Source organism: Coregonus clupeaformis, chromosome 24 (genome assembly GCF_020615455.1).
Source record: "Coregonus clupeaformis isolate EN_2021a chromosome 24, ASM2061545v1, whole genome shotgun sequence".
In the NCBI taxonomy this organism is placed as follows: Eukaryota; Metazoa; Chordata; class Actinopteri; order Salmoniformes; family Salmonidae; genus Coregonus; species Coregonus clupeaformis.
Window position 1 is genome coordinate 21979431 of NC_059215.1, and position 21474 is coordinate 22000904.

Sequence of the window (21474 nt, forward strand, 5' to 3'; positions counted from 1 at the left end):
TTGCGTCCTGCTGAACGCACCCCAGGTTGTTAGCTATAGCTAGTTAATCAGGTAACATGACTGAACAAGGTGTAGCCTAAACAAATGGTTAACGGTTCAGTCCGCCTAGTAGCCTAGTTTTAGAACGGCCTGCGATATTCTTTATGAATGTAAGATGCAGCCCGCTAATGCAAGCTAGAAAAAAAAAGAAATGCAGTGCCGGTATTATGGCTCATGTCTTTTGAACGGTACCCTAAGGGCTAGAATCAAGCCGTTTTCTCTGAGTAAAAGAGGGAGACTTGCCTACAGAACCTGTATATGAAATGCAGTGGGAAAAGTGGGAGGGTTGAGTGAGAAAACATTTCAAAGAGCCTGCTTCTCTATATCCTAATCAAGGGAGAGAAAAACATAGTTTGACTGTTTTACTATTAAACTCAATGCTGCTATTGTTTTTAATTTTGGAAAGCAGCTTGTGTTTCTTAACCAGGCAAAGGGTAGCTAACTAGAAGGCCACTTCTCCCGAGTGGCGCAGTGGTCTAAGGCACTGCATCGCAGTGCTAGCTGTGCCACTAGAGATCCTGGTTCGAATCCAGGCTCTGTCGTAGCCGGCCGCGACCGGGAGACCCATGGGGCGGCGCACAATTGGCCCAGCGTTGTCCAGGGTAGGGGAGGGAATGGCCGGCAGGGATGTAGCTCAGTTGGTAGAGCATGGCGTTTGCAACGCCAGGGTTGTGGGTTTGATTCCCACGGGGGGCCAGTATGAAAAAATATAAATAATAATGTATGCACTCACTAACTGTAAGTCGCTCTGGATAAGAGCGTCTGCTAAAATGACAGAAATGTTTTTAAAAATGTGGTGACTGGTTAGCTAAGGTGAAGCAAGAGAGCCGCCTGCACAATGTGTATTATCGGAGTCGCAGGCAGAGCTTGTCTGCCCACACTCATTGCTTGCTCCCCCGCAGCTCACCAGCTGATGTACAGTTGAAGTCGGAAGTTTACATACACCTTAGCCAAATACATTTAAACTCAGTTTTTCACAATTCCTATCATTTGAATCATGGTAAAAAGTTCCTGTCTTAGGTCAGTTAGGATCACCACTTTTATTTTAAGAATGTGAAATGTCAGAATAATAGTAGAGAGATTGATTTAGTTCAGCTTTTATTTATTTCATCACATTCCAAGTGGGTCAGAAGTTCACATACACTCAATTAGTATTTGGTAGCATTGCCTTTAAATTGTTTAACTTGGGTCAAACGTTTCGGGTAGCCTTCCACAAGCTTCCCACAATAAGTTGGGTGAATTTTGGCCCATTCCTCCTGACAGAGCTGGTGTTACTGAGTCTGGTTTGTAGGCCTCCTTGCTCGCACACGCTTTTTCAGTTCTGCCCACAAATGTTCTATAGGATTGAGGTCAGGGCTTTGTGATGGCCACTCCAATACCTTGACTTTGTTGTCCTTAAGCCATTTTACCACAACTTTGGAAGTATGCTTGGGGTCATTGTCCATTTGGAAGACCCATTTGCGACCAAGCTTTAACTTCCTGACTGATGTCTTGAGATGTTGCTTCAATACATCCACATAATTTCCCTTCCTCATGATGCCATCTGTTTTGTGAAGTGCACCAGTCCCTCCTGCAGCAAAGCACACCCACAGCATGATGCTGCCACCCCCATGCAAGCATCCCCCTTTTTCCTCCAAACATAACGATGGTCATTATGGCCAAACAGTTCTATTTTAGTTTCATCAGACCAGAGGACATTTCTCCAAAAAGTACGATCTTTGTCCCCATGTGCAGTTGCTAACCGTAGTCTGGCTTTTTTATGGCGGTTTTGGAGCAGTTGCTTCTTCCTTGCTGAGCGGCCTTTCAGGTTATGTCGATATAGGACTCGTTTTACTGTGGATATAGATACTTTTGTACCCGTTTCCTCCAGCATCTTCACAAGGTCCTTTGCTATTGTTCTGGGATTGATTTGCACCAAAGTACGTTCATCTCTAGGAGACAGAACGCGCCTCCTTCCTGAGCGGTATGACAGCTCCGTGGTCCCATGGTGTTTATACTTGCGTACTATTGTTTGTACAGATGAACGTGGTACCTTCAAGCATTTGGAAATTGCTCCCAAGGATGATCCAGACTTGTGGAGGGCTACATTTTTTTTTTCTGAGGGCTTGGCTGATTTCTTTTGATTTTCCCATGATGTCAAGCAAAGAGGCACTGAGTTTGAAGGTAGGCCTTGAAATACATCCACAGGTACACTTCCAATTGACTCAAATTATGTCAATTAGCCTATCAGAATCTTCTAAAGTCATGACATCATTTTCTGGAATTTTCCAAGCTGTTTAAAGGCACAGTCAACTTAGTGTATGTAAACTTCTGACCCACTGGAATTGTGATACAGTGAATTATAAGTGAAATAATCTGTCTGTAAACAATTGTTGAAAAAATTACTTGTGTCATGCACAAAGTAGATGTCCTAACCGACTTGCCAAAACTATAGATTGTTAACAAGAAATTTGTGGAGTGGCTGAAAAACGAGTTTTAATGACTCCAACCTAAGTGTATGTAAACTTCCGACTTCAACTGTAGGCTGTATTTGCTGGGTGTGGCGCATCCTTCCCACTGCTGTACAGAACTGGGCATCTGTGATACTAATATTAATTGTGCTCATCACTGAAAAGCTCTCAATCTCTCCAAAAACTATTGTCCAGTTCATTTAGTAGTCAGAGTTTAGTCACAGAGATAATTTTGTCTTGTCTCATTTTAGTCAACTGAAATTAAAAATAATTTTAGTTTAGTTATAGTGTTTTGGGGGTCTATTTAATCAGTTATAGTCTTGTCAATTGCCACTGAAAAATAGGTGTTTGACGAATATTTTAGTCACTATTTTTGTTGACAAAATTTACACACACACACACACACACACACACACACACACACACACACACACACACACACACACACACACACACACACACACACACACACACACACACACACACACACACACACACACACACACAGAGTTGCTGTAAAGGAATGGTCAGGCTGTCTTATTCAGGGCTGTCTCATGGATCACAAGGTAGACAGGATCTTTCCTTACGTCTCTTTCATTTCAGCCACAATTACAGTAGAGAGTAGTGCGTGTCAAAATGGGAATCCTTATGACCTCTACAAAGTGATCATATTTTATGCATGACCATCTCAATTACAGCATAGTTGCTGTTAGCACTTTGTAGAGGACATAAGGTTTCCCATGATGATCATGAACAGAAGCTGTGGTACTGTATCATGGTAGCGATAGTGCTACAGCAGCAAAGGGAAGGAGAGCAGGCTCAGGGCTGGTCCAGTTCTGTCCTCATCCAGTGATGAGTGCCAGTTTCTATAATGAGGGCTTTTTCTCTGCGAGGCCATAACACCATGAGCAAGAACAACAAGAGTAATGTCTGGCTGGAGCTAGCTAATTGGCCAGTTGTTAGCTGTAGCTAGCTCGCTGTGTCTGACAGTACACCCCACTGACCAGTCTGATATCCTCTCTCCTCTGCTGGAGCTAGGCTATGGTAATGTACATTTGTTACTACATTCTGGCATTCTGCTAATATCAAGACCATAGAACAGCTAGTTCACACTCACAACTAGTTCTGCGTCGTCTTTTGTTTTCACTGAGGGTATCTCCTCAGTAGCAATGTGTTCTGTTCACCTCAGAGAGGTCTGCAGTGCCTTGGCATGTTGCCAAGATGATTAATGGGCAGCCATCTCGACTGTTCCATCAAAGATACACTCCTTTGTCTGGGAGGCTCAAAAGGTGTGCGTTACAGACAATGAAGAAGTGTCACAATACAGCATTAACCACAATGCTTCATGACTGCTACAAACTATTGAGTGCCTTGACCACTACTCTACTTGTAAACCTTTGCTGCGGCCACAATACAGCACATTATCTGACTTTAATTGAAGATATCTGATAGGCAGAGCATATGTCAGATAGGAAGAGTGTCTGTCAGAGAGGTAGTGTCTGATGTAAGAGAGAAAACAGCTAGAAGAATAAGGGCACTAGAGTTTGACTTAAAGCAGTTGAATCCCATCTTTATTTGGCCCTGTGCTCTGCCCTGTGCTAGAACGGGAGTTGAGTCGGGTAGCAGTGCAGAACAGAGACAGAGAGATTAGAAAGCAGTCTTGTCATGCTCCAGGAAAGTCAGGGGAGCTACAGCCGAGACGAGGTGCAGCGTGCACACAGGGACAACAAGCAGGGACAGGACGCTCCTGGCAAACCCTCTCCAAGTCTAGGGATTCAAAACATCACACAGTGCCATGCTGTGGAGGAGGCAGGCAGGTAGGAGCCAGGCAAACTGCCACTGTCTGCTTAAGCTCTGGTAGTATAGCTCAGGGAAAGTACAACTTATGCAAACACAACCCAAGCCTTGCAGCCCTATTTTAACACCCTAACCATAAACCCAGTCTTGCTTCATAACCCCTGACCACATCCTGGCTTCTATTCCACTGTAAGCCCTCCCCAGGCCATCCGCAACCCTCTTCCCTTGATCTCCTTACCCCAGTGTGCTCACTCAATCTTCTAACCTTCACCTGGAAGCCCAAAACGGCAACAGGAGGCACTGGAGACAGAGAAGAAACAGCCAAACATCCATCTCACATCACACACACACATCTCGCTCTGATCGTATGGCCATCTGATAGGAGCGTGCGTAGTCATTTCTCCTGCCTGGGAGGGAGTCTCTTCCTGGCTGACGCGGCGTCAGACGGCAACACACTAACGTGAGCTTAGCAGCTCAAATCCCTGATTAGAGGCCTGCGTTAGTTAGCAACAAGGAGCTATGCTAGCACAGAGCAGGCAGGGAGTACTGCAGTCCCTAACAAGCTGCCACCATCCTGACACACACTGCTTCATTTACACATGATGCAGAAGAGAAGAGCTGCCTTTCCCCAAGACTATAGGGGATTTGAACAAGTTTATCTCCGATTGTACTGCTACTCTGCTCTACTTCCGACATTTGGTAATGGTAATTAACTGGATTACTGGTTCTACAGTATATCTACAGCATGACAATGAATTGACTGATGTGATATCCGTATAGGACTTTTGTCCCCCACTGCAGTTTGATTCATATCATCGTTATGAATAAAAATCACTTGTGATGATTAGTTCTGTGCTCCAATATCTACAGTAGAGGGTCTCACCGGCAAAAATAGCACAGGATTATGGTATTACTTTATTCTACTGGGGAGTTCTATATTAAAACGTCTGGAAGGATGGACCAAATAAATGAACAGTGTATTATAAAATAGAGGTTTAAACTCATTACAATGGGATTGAAACACCAGATGTTCAATACTCACCATAACCATGTAAACTAAATGGAGCTTAACACTTCTTAAACATCAGGGCTTACCAATAAAGCACAGGGATTTACTATAAACATCTATAGCCATTAGGGTATCCCTGTACTGTGCACAGTGTGCAGAATTTAGGTCAGTCTTTGGAAAACATGCATTGATAAATGCATTAGCTAAGAAAGCAAGTAAACTGGTAGGCTATGTGATAAGGCTAATCGTGAAAGCTCACAATTTGACACGAAATGGAAATAAATGCCTCCCTATTCGGAAGTTAGAGCTGGTGTCATTTGTCAGCAGTTTCCCCACCTCTCATTATAATTATTTAGCTGAAAAGCACATTCTTAAATGCTGATTAATCAAACAGTTGCCAAATAAAGCTTATTAGGTTTACAGGACTTTGCACAGGGGAGTGTTTGCATTTAACTGGTAAGAAAAATAAATGGGGAAGAAAAGATTGCTATCTGGACAGGTGATTTGCTCATGCATAAAGTACGGTTGAGGTTAATTGAATTGAATTTACACTGACATTTACTTTGGGGATAATGAGTATGCAAAGTGTGTGCGTGTGTGATGGGCTACTAGCCTAGCTCCATTGCCCAACAGTTGTATGGCACTACAAACAATCTGCATTAATTCCACGAGCCTCAGATCTGCTCAGGGGGAATGTTAGTCTGAGTCTACAGCCCAGGCACAGGTGAATACATCCTGTCATAGATACTGTATCAGTCATTCTCCAGTTCTCTCAGCCATACCCAACTGTTACAATTACCATGTCTTATCTATGATAATAATGAGAAAACATTCACAGCACCTTACTATCCCTGGGCTGTTTCAATCTGAGAAAGGCATTTCATTTTCTTGTGAATTAGGGGGAAAATGCACCTCATCATGTGTATTGTTGGAGTCTAAGGGAGCCAACCCATCTCCATGGAAACCAAAAGCACAGCACTAGTTGGCTCTGGAAACCGATTTTATTCAAGCTCTTCTACCATTCTGACAACAACATCAATTACTGTGAATTGTACTGGGAGACAAAACAGGGGAGCAACTAGTATACAATCTCTGTATCATTTACAGCAAAGCAGATATGAAAATGCGCTCTCCAGTCTACATGGATCCATCATAGATCTTGTAGAACGCTTTCAAGTGTTATAGCTTGTGAATGACTGTCTGTGGTGTTGAGTTGGGGCCCATCTTCTACATAGGGACTGTAGTTCCACAGTCTGGAGGTGAACATTACTTTACAGATGAACAAGCGGTTCTACTTACTTTACAAGAGCTTCGGATTTTGTGGCTTGGTCGTGGAACTGTTTCTCGGTTTGCTTGTATCGATCCAAATTCTGAAATATAAAAATAAATATCATGAGGAAACGCTGAATTTTACAGGTAGGGGTAAGTTAGTGGACAATTCTACATGATGCAAGAAAATAACATGATAAAATGCACATCAATTACCTCCCAATGCTGACCAAATACATCTATCCCAACTACAGCCAACAAACTTTAAAATATTTGTTGGATAGTTTTCCCCCAACATTCTAATGCATCTATGTACAGCAGTGACGAACTGAGTATACACACCTGGCTGATTCTTTCAACAACCATCCATAGATGGTCAGGTTGGCTGTAGTTGGATAGATGTGGGGAAGCCATACAATTGATGGCATATAAAACAAAATACATGCAACAATCCATCAATTATTAAAATGTTTGGATGCTAATAAGAATACTACTACAACTATCATCAGTATCACCTTCTTTTGTCACCATCCCAAATCATTGCCTTAGGTAACAGCCAGTTCATTTAAGAACTGGATATTAAGCTGATGCGATTACAGTTAAATGCCTTGCTTGAGGGTACAGGGGAACTTTAAAAGGTTTTAAAAGCTTAATGGCCATCATGGGGTAGTTGGTGGCTGTTCTGATCACAGGTAACTACAGCACTGGCAGTCAGTCAGGCAGACTGGGTATGGAGCAGTCAGCCTGGTCACAGACACACAGTCTCTTCATTAGGCTATAGAGACCATCCCAGAGACTATCATCACCCACACAGTCTCTTCATTAGGCTATAGAGACCATCCCAGAGACTATCATCACCCACACAGTCCTCAGTTACAGCTCTAACTACTGCTGAGGAGACTCCATGCCGATGGAGTCTGCATACAATAAAATCGGTCCAAAGCACAGTGGTGGTCTAATGCCTACATCCCTGTCACGAGAGACTACATGCCTCTGTATCGTAGGTTTTCAGTTCCACAATCACTGATGTGGCTGCCCAGGAAAGAATCCCATTTCCATGTGTACCTTGACAGGCAGCACCTCAGTTTAATGAGGTAACGGCCGTGCCTCAGAATGCCATCCATAAGCCCAGGCTAAACAGGCTTCCCTTAATTATTTCTGATATTTCTCCTTGGAGAGGGAGAGAGAGCTGGGGGTAATTGAAGTGAGCAGAGCAGGAGAGTGATGGGAACATCGTTTAACCCAAACCCTGAATCCCCATCAATTCACCAAGTGCCAGCGGGGTCAGTCTCTGTCATATTTCACACCATCTAATCTCTACACAAGTCATCTCAAGGGGAGGGAGCCGACAGTGGAAACAGAGGAGCACCGCTCGTATGCATTCACACTAATCTGATAACTATCAAAGAGGACAAATTATAATCTGTTTCCTTCCCCTCGTTCTCTCCAGTCAGAGTGAAAGGAGGAGGGTGGAGGGTGGAGTCGGGCCAGACGAGGCCCACTGCTGCTCAGCCTCATCTCGCTCTGGCTGAACTGAGCTCTCTCTGAAGGCCCCATTAAGAGCTGCTGCTTCTTAAATGTTAATGGCTTTAATGAGGCTGTGAAGAGGTTCTCATAACTAGCTAGGAACTGCAGCAGGGACTGTTATTGTGTGAGCACCAGTCCAGGAGATTGTGATGCTTGCAATTACCAAAGAGCAGTGACCCACTGTGCTTCTCTAGAATCAGTGCTGGAATCAGTGTTCTGTAGCTACTTGATGTATGCCTAAAATGATTAACCCATTTATGTGAGTGAAAATGCTGGAGTATAGTCTGTGCATGTGTGCGAGAGAGAGAGAGAGTGTGTGTGCATGTCTGTGTGTGTGTGTGCGTGTGTGTGTCTACGTCTGCACTACAATACAATGAGGGCTGACAAGATGAGACAGTGAAGTGGGATTACAGACACACTGACCTAGATACTACATTAGTACTAGATCTCCTTCTTATCCATTCAAAGAGCCTTTACTGACTTATCTCCATTCAGGCCTGTTCATACCACCAGGGAGCAGATATCATAACCTAAAAGAAAACTAATCCTCAACAACTGGAGCCCTTCCTTCACATATATCCAGGGGGGCTTAGAGGCGTCTTTGGATCTCCCAAATATTTAACCAAAATAAACTGCCAGCTGGGACTGGGTATGTATAAAAAAGGTGAATGTAAATACCTGGATTAATTGAAAACGTTGATTAAATGCCGTAGGATGGTTTGGGAGCCCTGTTGAGAGACTATTACCATCTTGTGTCTGTTATTAAAACAGTAGAAAGTCTAAGCTCTATCATACTGTATGTGCAGTAGGGGTAGTATGGGTCCACAGGGAATGGCCCAGTGGCATTTAAACCCACCCCGTGTGAATACCACAAGGAGAAGATGACACTAAAGATGGGCCTCCCTCTTTAAGGCACCCGTTGCTGTGGCAATGCTACCCGCCTGTGCAAATCCAGCAGCTGGCACCTGGTTTGTCTCGCTGGCTGGCAACCCCCGTCAGCCACACTCATCTTCCACCCTCCTTCCTTCCCCCTTCCACCCCCAGTGCCATTTCCTGCTGCGCTAATCCGATCGATATCTTAATCTGTGCAGGGTGGCTCTGCCTCGGCGTTGCCGTGGGCTAAGCGCTGTTCTACACACATCCACCAGGAGCACTTATCCCCCAGGCAAACAATCCCACCGCTGACACAAACTGCCACGCTACTTTGACACGCTTTAAAAGGACCAGGCTCCCAGCCCAGGCACGCTCCTGTTTTAGCACTCATTTTGAGAAAACCGAAGAAAAAGTGAGGGCGAAGTGAAATATTTAGACAGGAGATGTATTAACCTCAACCTGCCTCTTGTGTTTGAGATGGATCCTCTCCTGCTGGCAATAAGGAGTCAAGGAGATCACTAATGGATGTTCCAGTCACTTAGTGTCTTGTCTGTTCTTCTATAAAATATCAGGAGGTGTCTGGGGGTGTTCGGGGGTGTCTGGAGGTATCTGGAGGTGTCTGGGGGTGTCTGGAGGTATCTGGGGGTGTCTGGAGGTATCTGGGGGTGTATGGAGGTATCTGGAGGTATCTGGAGGTATCTGGAGGTATCTGGGGGTGTCTGGAGGTATCTGGAGGTGGGGGTGTCTGGAGGTATCTGGGGGTGTCTGGAGGTGTCTGGGGGTGTCTGGAGGTATCTGGAGGTATCTGGAGGTATCTGGGGGTGTCTGGAGGTATCTGGGGGTGTCTGGAGGACGTGTTACTCCTCCAGAGTCTCTGGTTTAGACAACACCTTCCATTTAACTCCTAGTAGATCCATATGAGGTGGCTTCCACTTATAGTGTTGTTGAGTGACAGCACAATTAACTAACAAAATGTCTCTCTCGCTGTCTCTCTTTGTATGAGCTGTCTGTCGGAGTAAACTCTGATTTTGTACCGGGAGATGAGCTATAACTTTTGTGCCCAACATTACAGAGCTGAAAGATCCAAAGAAAATGAAAATAAAAGGAAAACTACCGATGCGTCATTCTTACTCTAATGCTTTATAAAAGGGTCATGTTAGGTAATGTTCCCATGCCAATGTCCAGGCCATCAACATCTCCAGATGGAACATACTGCCCTTAAAATATTGATACGGCTAATTTAGAGCTCACGTAACACATAAGCAGATAACTTTGATTCTTTCATGTGAAAATGTTCTTCCTACATTTCCATAAGAAACCGGCAACACAGCAAAATATGGTTTTAATGCGGAGAAAAGGCACCCTGTACAGTATTCTGATTAGAATGCTTCTCCCGTCCTCTATCGTTCTAACCGCTGCCCCTGCAGTTTAAGAGGCGAAGAGGTATTATACCCCCTGGAGCCCCTGACATGTGCCTACATCCGTATGGCAAGCGTTGAAGAAAATGAATTTGTGATTGGTTAGCTAGTGCTGGCCTCGAGGCTAAAGGGGGCTAGCTGTCTGGCGGACGGCTGCTCTGCTCCCTGTCCATTAAGGTAAACGCTGCTTCCGCTGGTCGGATGGGGGAGTCATGCAGATATTCCAGAACGGGCCCCTGCCGACAGCGTGTCAACACGGCTGTCAGGATTTCAGGAGGATTATTATCTCATACCCACACTCAAGTGCGTCAAAGTGCTTTGCAACTAGTGACAAGGAGGAGAGAGAGAGAGAAAGAGGGGGTACTGGGTGGGGGGCTGAGGGGGGGGGGGGCCTTGAAAAGCAGAAGCATGAAGCAAGGAGCGGTGCGTGCAGGAGAGGGATGGAGACAAGAGCAGCGGAGCCAGCAGAAGGCTTTAGCTGGATTAGTGAGAGCCTGTGCTAATTCAAACAGCAGTGGAACATTGCTGTTACCAACCAGTAGTTTTCACAGCTCTCTGACTTCCAGCATTCAGGAGAATTCACAGACATGAGGCGATTATGTGTGGCGTCTTCACCAATACTCTCGCACTTATAGAAAGTCTTTCTCCTAATGTCAGACCGTCAGAGTTGTAGCCTACCTATAAATTGTAGACAGACAGCTCCAAAGAATGGCTTCCATTAGCTGTAAAGGGAACTCAGGGTATGAAGTCTGGAATCCCTCTTCTTCTCTGATCCAGTCTGTCAGGCGGGGACCCACCCACCTCCCCCAAACAGAGTGAGAGCAGTTTGAAAAGACAAGCCAACTCCACAGCTTTATCTGCCTCCCTGGTCCGGCTCCATCATAACACAACCAAAGCCCAACAGCAAATACTGCGCATAACATTTCACTGCCAGTCACTGATCTCTTTGGCAAACACCACATTCTTATAATGAGGTAAATATAAATAGAGAGGCATCTGACACAGGGCCTAGATGACTCACTGCTATCATACTCATGGTGGCTCACTGTGTTGCTCGGGTGAATAGAGGCTGGATATTAAATGTTTATTTATGATTGCATGGTAATTAACGATCAGTCGGTGCTAATCTACAACGCCTGCCTGTGGACTGAGCCAATATTGGAGACTGTCACAAGACAGCTGCCCCCTGGTGCCTAAACAGTTACTTATACAGCTTACAATGTGGTGGTCAAAGTCTGGTGGCCAGGAAAGAATGGTAGTGGGGAAAGTGTTTGCTATATCACATGGAACTAAATCTTTATAAAGAAGACAGTGGTGTGGTAAATTAGCGATATAACAAACCATGAACAGCTGTTCTATTGGTAATATTTCTCTCTCAAACCCTTTGTTTTTACATGACTATGCATGAAGCTTGGAACGTATGATTGGACATGCTATCTAGTTTAAATAATGGATCCTAAGTGAACAAACACAAAAAGGCTATGAATACATTTTACAATATTAATCTAGCAGGGTGTAAAACATTTCTGAAATAAGTCCTCGTTCCTTGAGACTGCCACACAGTTACAGCAGTCGGCAGAAAAACAAAGAAAAGTGTTGCCTTGCAGTGCTTTAAAATGTGGGCTAATCCACAGAAGACAAACTATGATTGTCAGTGTGTGGCTGGGGGAGATTGCAGGCGACAACAAGGTGCTTCCATCAATGAAGCAATATAATAAGACACGCAGAGGAAATTACAGCAGTGCCAGAGTCTGCATGTCTTCTAAAGGGTACAGTGCCTTGCAAAAGTATTCTTCCCCCTTGGCGTTTTTCCTATTTTGTTGCATTACAACCTGTAATTTAAATGGATTTTTATTTGGATTTCATGTAATGGACATACACAAAATAGTCCAAATTGGTGAAGTGAAATGAAAAAAATTACTTGTTTCAAAAAATTCAAAAAAACGAATAACGGAAAAGTGGTGCGTGCATATGTATTCACCACCTTTGCTATGAAGCCCCTAAATAAGCACCACCAAGCAAGCGGCACCATGAAGACCAAGGAGCTCTCCAAACAGGTCAGGGACAAAGTTGTGGAGAAGTACAGATCAGGGTGGGTTTATAAAACAATATCAGAAACTTTGAACATCCCATGGCGCGCCATTAAATCCATCATAAAAAAAATTGAAAGAATATGGCACCACAACAAACAAGAGAGGGCCGCCCACCAAAACTCACGGACCAGGCAAGGAGGGCATTAATCAGAGAGGCAACAAAGAGACCAAAGATAACCCTGAAGGAGCTGCAAAGCTCCACAGCGGAGATTGGAGTATCTGTCCATAGGACCACTTTAAGCTGTACACTCCACAGAGCTGGGCTTTACAGAAGAGTGGCCAGAAAAAAGACATTGCTTAAAGAAAAAAATAAGCAAGCATGTTTGGTGTTCGCCAAAAGGCATGTGCGAGACTCCCCAAACATATGGAAGAAGGTACTCTGGTCAGATGAGACTAAAATGTAGCTTTTTGGCCATCAAGGAAAACGCTATGTCTGGCGCAAACCCAACACCTCTCATCACCCAGAGAACACCATCCCCACAGTGAAGCATGGTGGTGGCAGCATCATGCTGTGGGGATGTTTTTCATCGGCAGGGACTGGGAAACTGGTCAGAATTGAAGGAATGATGGATGGCGCTAAATACAAGGAATTTCTTTCAGTCTTCCAGAGATTTGAGACTGGTACAGAGGTTCACCTTCCAGCAGGACAATGACCCTAAGCATACTGCTAAAGCAACACTTGAGTGGTTTAAGGGGAAACATTTAAAATGTCTTGGAATGGCCTAGTCAAAGCCCAGACCTCAATCCAATTGAGAATCTGTGGTATGACTTAAAGATTGCTGTACACCAGCGGAACCCATCCAACTTGAAGGAGCTGGAGCAGTTTTGCCTTGAAGAGTGGGCGAAAATCCCAGTGGCTAGATGTGCCAAGCTTATAGAGACATACCCCAAGAGACTTGCAGCTGTAATTGCTGCATAAGGTGGCTCTACAAAGTATTGACTTTGGGGGGGTGAATAGTTATGCACGCTCAAGTTCTTTATTTTTTTGTCTTATTTCTTGTTTGTTTCACAATAAAAAATATTTTGCATCTTCAAAGTGGTAGGCATGTTGTGTAAATCAAATGATACAAACCCCCAAAAATTTTAATTCCAGGTTGTAAGGCAACAAAATAGGAAAAATGCCAAGGGGGGTGAATACTTTCGCAATTCACTGTACACACAGGTTGGTGAGGGCCATTTTCCGCCCAATACCAATAGATCCCTCGCTTAATTTCCAAAAGGACCCTATTCCAAATCAACCAGTCCATTTGACAATGATAGCAGAACGCATAAGAGGAGAACATTCCTTTCTCCTGTGTGTAAATGATAAGAGGGAGAGACGAGAGATAGAACAGGCATTTTATTCTTCCCTTTCTGAAAAATGTAATCGCAAATCTTGGAGAATGGCTCTGACTTCATTAGCCAATAGCTCAATGGGCTCTGAGGCAGCTTCACTCAGACGCTTTCTGCTTCATCGCGTCTCACACTGCAAGGTAAGCCCATTCCATTTAATGTCTCCTCCTCATTGGGGCCTCGATGGGGCCAATCAAGGCGTAGTACTGTAGGCCAGCTGAACAAAGACATCACTTTATGACCTCCAGTATGAAACAGATGGACTTCCTCTCGCCACCTCAGGGAGAAAATATTCTTAATTATCTTTGTCGTTTGCAGCCATCTGAGCACTTCACTACCCCATACTAGAACTCCTCAGAGTCACTATTAAAAAGGCTATTTAATCTGTGAAAACAGTCAAGCCCGGACCAGTCCATCTGTGGCCAAGAGTAACAAAGCATTTGTCATCATAAATGTAGTAGGAAAGGTGTATCCACCACTACTACCACCACCATCATACAGTAGGCTACATGTTTAAAATATTAACCCCCCAACACTGCTTCCACTAACAGTAAATCATTGTTGGGTTGTGTAAAGTTACCTTTTATTAACTGTTGCTGTGGCTCTACGGGAGGCAATTGTTGCCCTATCAAATTCCTGACACAGTTCACAAGTTGCATCTTTCCCTGCCAGCAGCGCAAGACAAATAGCATGCGAACTCCCCAGGAGTTTCCCTATTGGTCCTACAGGACAGCCTCTGCTCTGCCTGAGATATTAAAGGTCCTCTCTGCCGGCGCCTGGCAGGGCCGCTGCTTAGCGCTGTGCATCACAACTTTTATGTCTCGGAAATGTCAGGGAAAATGATGGGAAAGGTCTTAAAAGCCAGAAAAACACTACTTTTTTCCCTCTAAGGGTAAATTGTTCCTGTTGACCACGGTAGTAAAGTGAAAGCATGGGACTACTGGGTGCATTTGTGATGTGGAAAAAGCTCATCACAACAGATGGGCTAAATTTCACCCAACACATTCAGTGAAGAGGCTTACAGAGAATGTTCACGCTTTAATGCCTGGCTTCATAATTAAGTCAAGAAACAATCCCCATTTATATATATTTTCATACTTACATCGATTTATGTTTCGGAAGAAATGGGAGCATTATACTGTATGTCAGGGTCAGTGGTGTGTAGCATAGCATTACTGTGTGTGTGTGTGTCTCTCTATAATCGTCTCATACCCTCTTCTCCAGTTGTGCCAACTGCTCCTTGAAAAAGGCGTCCAGTGCTTTCAGCTCTGCCTCCTTCTTCTCCAACTGTTTAGCCTGAAAGAGAGAAAGCACTGTGGTTAGGTTGGGCAGGGAGTCACTAGTCAGACTACTCTGTACATGGCTGGACAGTCAGTCACAATGTAAAAAGAGGACATTAAAACAATGAAAGAACCCCAAAAACAAGCAGAGGGAAAGAAGGCAAAGCATTGATAATGATGACGACGAGGAGGTACCATTCAGGAACACATCCAACCCCCATGACTTCAAACACAACAAACATGCAACTGACTCGCAGGCTGGAGTACTCCTCGTCCTCATCCATGACACTGTGCTCCTGCTTCTTTCTCTCTGGTTGTGTGCTGTGGTGGGTCCACTCCAGTGGGTCTCCTGTGTAGTGGCCTGTAATAACTAGGGTTGATTTTCCCAAAATTCCAGTTGGAGGGTTCCCAGAATCAGGAGGGAATAAGCAGGAAATCCGGAATCCTCCAACCAGGACTTCTGGAAAACCAATGAATGTATTTAATTGTGCAACCCTAACTGTAGCCTATACCAAAGAGACAGTAGTGTCTGTGGGAGAGGGAGAGGTGGGAGAGGTAGAAGAGAGAGAGATCAGTAGGAGAAGTACAATAGCTAGAGAAAGAGGAGGAAGAAAGTAGTGTATGTCTGTAGGAGAGTTAGCTTAGTATTGTGTGAAGAGATTAGGAGCTGAGTGGAGAGGAGAGGAGGGACAGACGTCACTGAGGACAGCTGGTTTACTTAAACTGTCTGGAGACAACTGAGGAGATGACCATGGAGGATGGGTTCAGGTCACTGGGGCTCAGGCTGACAAGATACACATAGATGGACATAGCACAGCAGGGATGCACGTAAAGACATACACACACACACTCTCTCCCTCTCTCTCTCTCTCTCTCCCCCGTTGGCTGTGCTCAGAGCGCATGGCGGACGCTAGCGGCAATGCCAGGGCTTCCTGCAGCGCTGACCGAGAGAGCGTAGGATGTAACAGCCAGACAACAGAATGCAACAAAGCGCAACCTTAAATTACACCCAGGCGAAAATCACCCCCTTTTCCTCCCATCTCCCGTGTCTCTCGCACAGAAAATAACCTCCATCAGCACGCAGATCATATGCAATTTTCTAGCTGGATAGCTCTGTAGCGCAGTGGCAGAGTGGCCTGTATGCATGCACACATTCAGCCTTAATGCAGGGAAACAACAACACTGTGGTTGGAGCAGACAGAACCGGGAGGAAAAGAGAGGGATATTAACAGAACATCAGGCTGTGCTTACCCAGGCATCCACCTCTTCAGCAGGCTAGAAAGGTGAGAGACAGAGAAAGTGAGGGATGGGAAGAGAGATTGAGCGAGAGAGAGGAAAAGGAAGTGAAGAAAAGTAAAAGAGGGCCGCTCTGGTGAATATTGAGAGGCAGAGTGGGTAAAGGAGGGGGTCAAGCGAGAAGCAGAGGGAAGATTCGTCATCATTATAAAGGCTGCTGAATGGTAAATTTAATAAACACAGAACGGGTGTGTTAAATAAATAGGCTGCAGGATGAGAGGGGTGGTAATTTGATTTCATAAAGAGTGTTGCTCCTGTGAGAAAGATATACTTTGGCTGAGAATGCCTCGGTGTTGTATAAAAACTAGACAGTACAAAGAGCCAAGTAGAGGATGGTTACTTTCCACTGTCTGAGATAGAGGCTGTGGGCTACAGCCATGGGGTTGGTAAAACTGTCTAACAGTGTTTTCTTTGAATTGAGAGTTCTGCCCAGATGAGAGAGAGTTCTCAAACCCCAAGGCCCTTTTCTGCAACTCAAAGTAAAGAATACTTCTGAGGCGTTAACTTTCTCTTTCTCCACTCACAGAAATCAACCAGGGGCCAAAGTTTAGAGCGCTTTCAGTCACTGTACTGTTCTTCAAACAGGGTTCCTAATCAAGCCAGCACGTGCTTAGAAACACAATGCATTTAGCCTACCGGATCACTCTAGTTGGTGCCACTGCTTAGCGCTTCACCTGTCCTTTCCTGTGTGAGAGGTTCTGCGACACCATTTAAAGACCCTCAAGTCTCCAGTATGTCTGCTTCATTATAGCTTCTCCTCTCCCCTCTAGACTCAGTCAGCCAGCCAGCCCAGCAGTGAAGATGACAGCAGCTCCAGTCTAAACTACAGACGTTAAAATCACAGTAAAATGCCTAAGGAAAATCTCCCTATTAGTCCCTGGTGTTCAGGACTGGGTGAAAGTTGAGCAGGAGAGGAGAGGGGAATTAGCTGAAACACTGCTGCTGTATTACACTCTTACTGTCTGCATGTCTGACTTACTGTCTGCCAGTCTTATTCACACTTGCAGCTTGTGTGCCACATGTTTTCAAGTAAGAACTAGTCCTAGCCTACATATCTAGCCATGCACATGTCACACTATACAGTATAATATAATATACAGTAAATGGTCATGATGTGATGGTTTTTAGTGTTCATTCTCTATAGGTAGTTACAGCAAACCGCTAAAGAACAGCCTCATCTCTTCAGCTAACATACAATTTGAGAGCCTTACATTTGGACATGAACATGGACATGGACATGCACACACCATCACTAATACTGAATTGAACCAATGAACCAATGGAACAGCAGCACTGTAGCAGCGCTATAGGGCCAGGCTAAATCCATTTCTCCCTGACCACACACAGACCTTGTCATTTTTTAAATGTATCCTCTTTTAATTCGCAGCAGAGACAAAGGCAATCTGATGGGCGCTCTCCTTCTCCGCAGAGCCTCCCCTGGGAATCTGGAGCCAGCAGATAATACTCAGCCAAAAATGAATTACACAGATAAGTCTTGAAATGAAGCTTCCTGGGTGCTGGTTTCCTCATAAATAAGGCTGTTCATGCCTGGTTATCTGTTGGGCTGTAACTCAATAAACAGGCCGGATGGAATGGATGCAGAGAAACAGGAAGGCCTAGGCAGGAGGATGGGTTAAAGTGGAACTGAAGGATGGGTGAAACTGGAACTGAAGAGCAGCCCCAGTGGATCAGGGGAAACGGATCAGGAACACAAAGCACAAGTACACAGAACCCAAAGAACCAGAGAGAATCTGGTGAGAGGAGAGGTAAATTATGCATAATGCAAACACCCTACTATGCATATGAATCAATCTGGACCCTTTCTTTCTAAAACTAGCCGCCGAAATTGTCGCAACCCCTATTACTAGCCTGTTCAACCTCTCTTTCGTAACGTCTGAGATCCCCAGAGATTGGAAAGCTGCCGCGGTCATCCCCCTCTTCAAAGGGGGTGACACTCTAGATCCAAACTGTTACAGACCCATATCCATCCTGCCCTGCCTTTCGAAAGTTTTTGAAAGCCAAGTTAACAAACAGATCACCGACCATTTCGAATCCCACCGTACCTTCTCCGCTATGCAATCCGGTTTCCGAGCTGGTCATGGGTGCACTTCAGCCACGCTCAAGGTCCTAAACGATATTATAACCGCGATCGATAATAGACAGTACTGTGCAGCAGTCTTCATCGACCTGGCCAAGGCTTTCGACTCTGTCAACCACCGCATTCTTATTGGCAGACTAAATAGCCTTGGTTTCTCAAATGACTGCCTCGCCTGGTTCACCAACTACTTCTCAGATAGAGTTCAATGTGTCAAATCGGAGGGCCTGTTGTCTGGACCTATGGCAGTCTCTATGGGGGTGCCACAGGGTTCAATTCTTGGGCCGACTCTTTTCTCTGTGTATATCAATGATGTCGCTCTTGCTGCTGGTGACTCTCAGATCCACCTCTACGCAGACGACACCATTTTGTATACATCTGGCCCTTCATTGGACACTGTGTTAACAAACCTCCAAACAAGCTTCAATGCCATACAACACTCCTTCAGTAGCCTCCAACTGCTCTTAAACACTAGTAAAACTAAATGCATGGTCTTCAACCGAACGCTGCTTGCACCCGCCCACCCGACTAGAATCACTACTCTCGACGGGTCTGACCTAGAGTATGTGGACAACTACAAATACCTAGGTGTCTGGTTAGACTGTAAACTCTCCTTCAATCAAAGTTAAATCTAGAATCGGTTTCCTATTTCGCAACAAAGCCTCCTTCACTCATGCTGCCAAACATGCCCTCGTAAAACTGACTATCCTACCGATCCTTGACTTCGGCGATGTCATTTACAAAATAGCCTCCAACACTCTACTCAGCAAATTGGATGTAGTCTATCACAGTGCCATCCGTTTTGTCTCCAAAGCCCCATATACTACCCACCACTGTGACCTGTACGCTCTTGTTGGCTGGTCCTCACTACATATTCGTTGCCAAACCCACTGGCTCCAGGCCATCTATAAATCACTGCTAGGCAAATCCCCGCCATATCTTAGCTCATTGGTCACCATAGCAACACCCACCCGTAGTGTGCGCTCCAGCAGGTATATCTCACTGGTCATTCCCAAAGCCAACACCTCCTTTGGCCGCCATTCCTTCCAGTTCTCTGCTGCCAATGACTGGAACAAATTGCAAAAATCTCTGAAGCTGGAGACACTTATCTCCCTCACTAACTTTAAGCATCAGTTGTCAGAGCACCTTACCGATCACTGCACCTGTACACAGCCCATCTGAAATTAGCCCGCCCAACTACCTCATCCCTATATTGTTATTTATTTTGCTCATTTGTACCCCAGTATCTCTATTTGCACATCATCTCTTGCACATCTATCATTCCAGTGTTAATACTAATTGTAATTATTTTGCACTATAGCCTATTTATTGCCTTACCTCCATAACTTGCTACATTTGCACACACTGTATATATATTTTGTTGTATTTTTGACTTGATGTTTTGTTTTACCCCATATGTAACTCTGTGTTGTTGTTTTTATCGCACTGCTTTGCTTTATCTTGGCCAGGTCGCAGTTGTAAATGAGAACTTGTTCTCAACTGGCTTACCTGGTTAAATAAAGGTGAAAAAAAAAAAATAATCATATGGATGTTAAACACAGACCAGACATTCTGGACAACAGATGGTGAATCAGAGCTATTTGACGGCTACATTCCTCATTGCCCTCATCTAGTCTACACAGCATCACACTCACTAACCCAAACACCCTTAGTCCCTGTACACCACTGCACTCTGTCTGTGTACACACACGTCCCATCTCTTCTCCTCTGGGTTGTTTGTGCTGTGCTGAGTAGCCATCTGATAGCAGCAATCTCAGCTCTGCTTGCTTTCCCTCCGTCTGCTCATCTCCTCTGTTTATTTACTTTGATGCATTTATTTAACGCATAGCTCTCAGCTATGCAATACATTTGCAGTTAATAATCAAACTGATTACCCAGAGTGGAAGCTGTCTGGGAAGGTGTACACTATGGGCCACCGGCTTTCCTCTGCCCCATCTCTTCTACCATTAATAACTCTACAGCACTGCTCCTTTGTGGAAAACAACTCCAGTTCTTCTTATTCAAGAGGAACCCAGCTACCCTGACAGCAATGATGTTAAATTAAAAGGAGCAGGGAGAGGGGCACTCACACACATTCACAAACTGTATATAAGGCTTAAGCTAGACTCACATACTGTATGTAAACAAATCAAAAACACACACACAAAACAGATTATGTTAAAATACCCTTGATATCAGCCAATAAGATGTTGTCTTATTAGGTATCTTTCAGACCTCAGTTATCAGTCAAACCAAAGATTATTGACTGAACAATGCAGTGACAGTCTCACCACACAGTCTGTTCACATTGTAAACTAAACAAATCAGACACACATAATCACACAGCGCAGACAGAACACTATGTTTTAGATCTCCAGAAGCAGCTTAATCCAACTGACTAATTCCCTCTCACTCCACAAGTTCTGAGAGGAGAGTACTGAGCAGCAGATGTGTGTTGTGTGCTGTGGTGCGCCGTTCAGAGTGTGAGGGATAAAATCTCTCTCTCCCCTCCACCTGCCGTCATCTCGTCTGCAATTACTGACATTCTGGGCTGCTTGTGAGACGCAGCTAGCGGAGCCTTAATAGCTTTACATGCAGAAAGATGTCAGCTCTGAGATTACAATTACCGATAGAGCTGGGTTATCTGTGCAAGCCCTGTTCACTCTGCTGTTCACTCTCTCTGCACCACCCCGATTACTGCTGCTACTACTAGCCCTCAGATAAACGAGAGAGAGCGAGAGAGTGTTAGGGTATGAATTCAATCACCACAAGAGGTGTGAGCACCCTACAATAAATTACAAACCAAAAATACTCAAATACACTAGCTAACTTTTAACTTCTGCAGCATCCATAATGAGCAGTCCAGCAGCAAATAGTTTGTGGTGAAGAGAATGGTACTGATTGTGTTCTAGAGGTCCTGGGATACACTACAGAGTATCTGAGGACATGATAACTAGTGGCTCTGTCTGTCATCTCAGAGAAGAACCCAGGGCACC

General features: G+C 44.7%; 1 protein-coding gene across 2 annotated transcripts in view; it reads right to left on the reverse strand.

Annotated features, from left to right (window-relative positions):
* chchd6a (coiled-coil-helix-coiled-coil-helix domain containing 6a) overlaps positions 1 to 21474 on the reverse strand; it is a 64001-nt gene that overhangs the window by 24953 nt on the left and 17574 nt on the right. Inside the window, exons 5-7 of one of the 2 annotated variants that reach the window (XM_041846468.2) lie at positions 16339 to 16362; positions 15020 to 15103; positions 6595 to 6665 (exon numbers count right to left, since the gene is read on the reverse strand). In XM_041846468.2, coding sequence (XP_041702402.1) covers positions 6595 to 6665; positions 15020 to 15103; positions 16339 to 16362 — 179 coding nt within the window. The remainder of the gene's footprint in view (positions 1 to 6594; positions 6666 to 15019; positions 15104 to 16338; positions 16363 to 21474) is intronic. The other variant, XM_041846469.2, reaches the window with a different exon arrangement.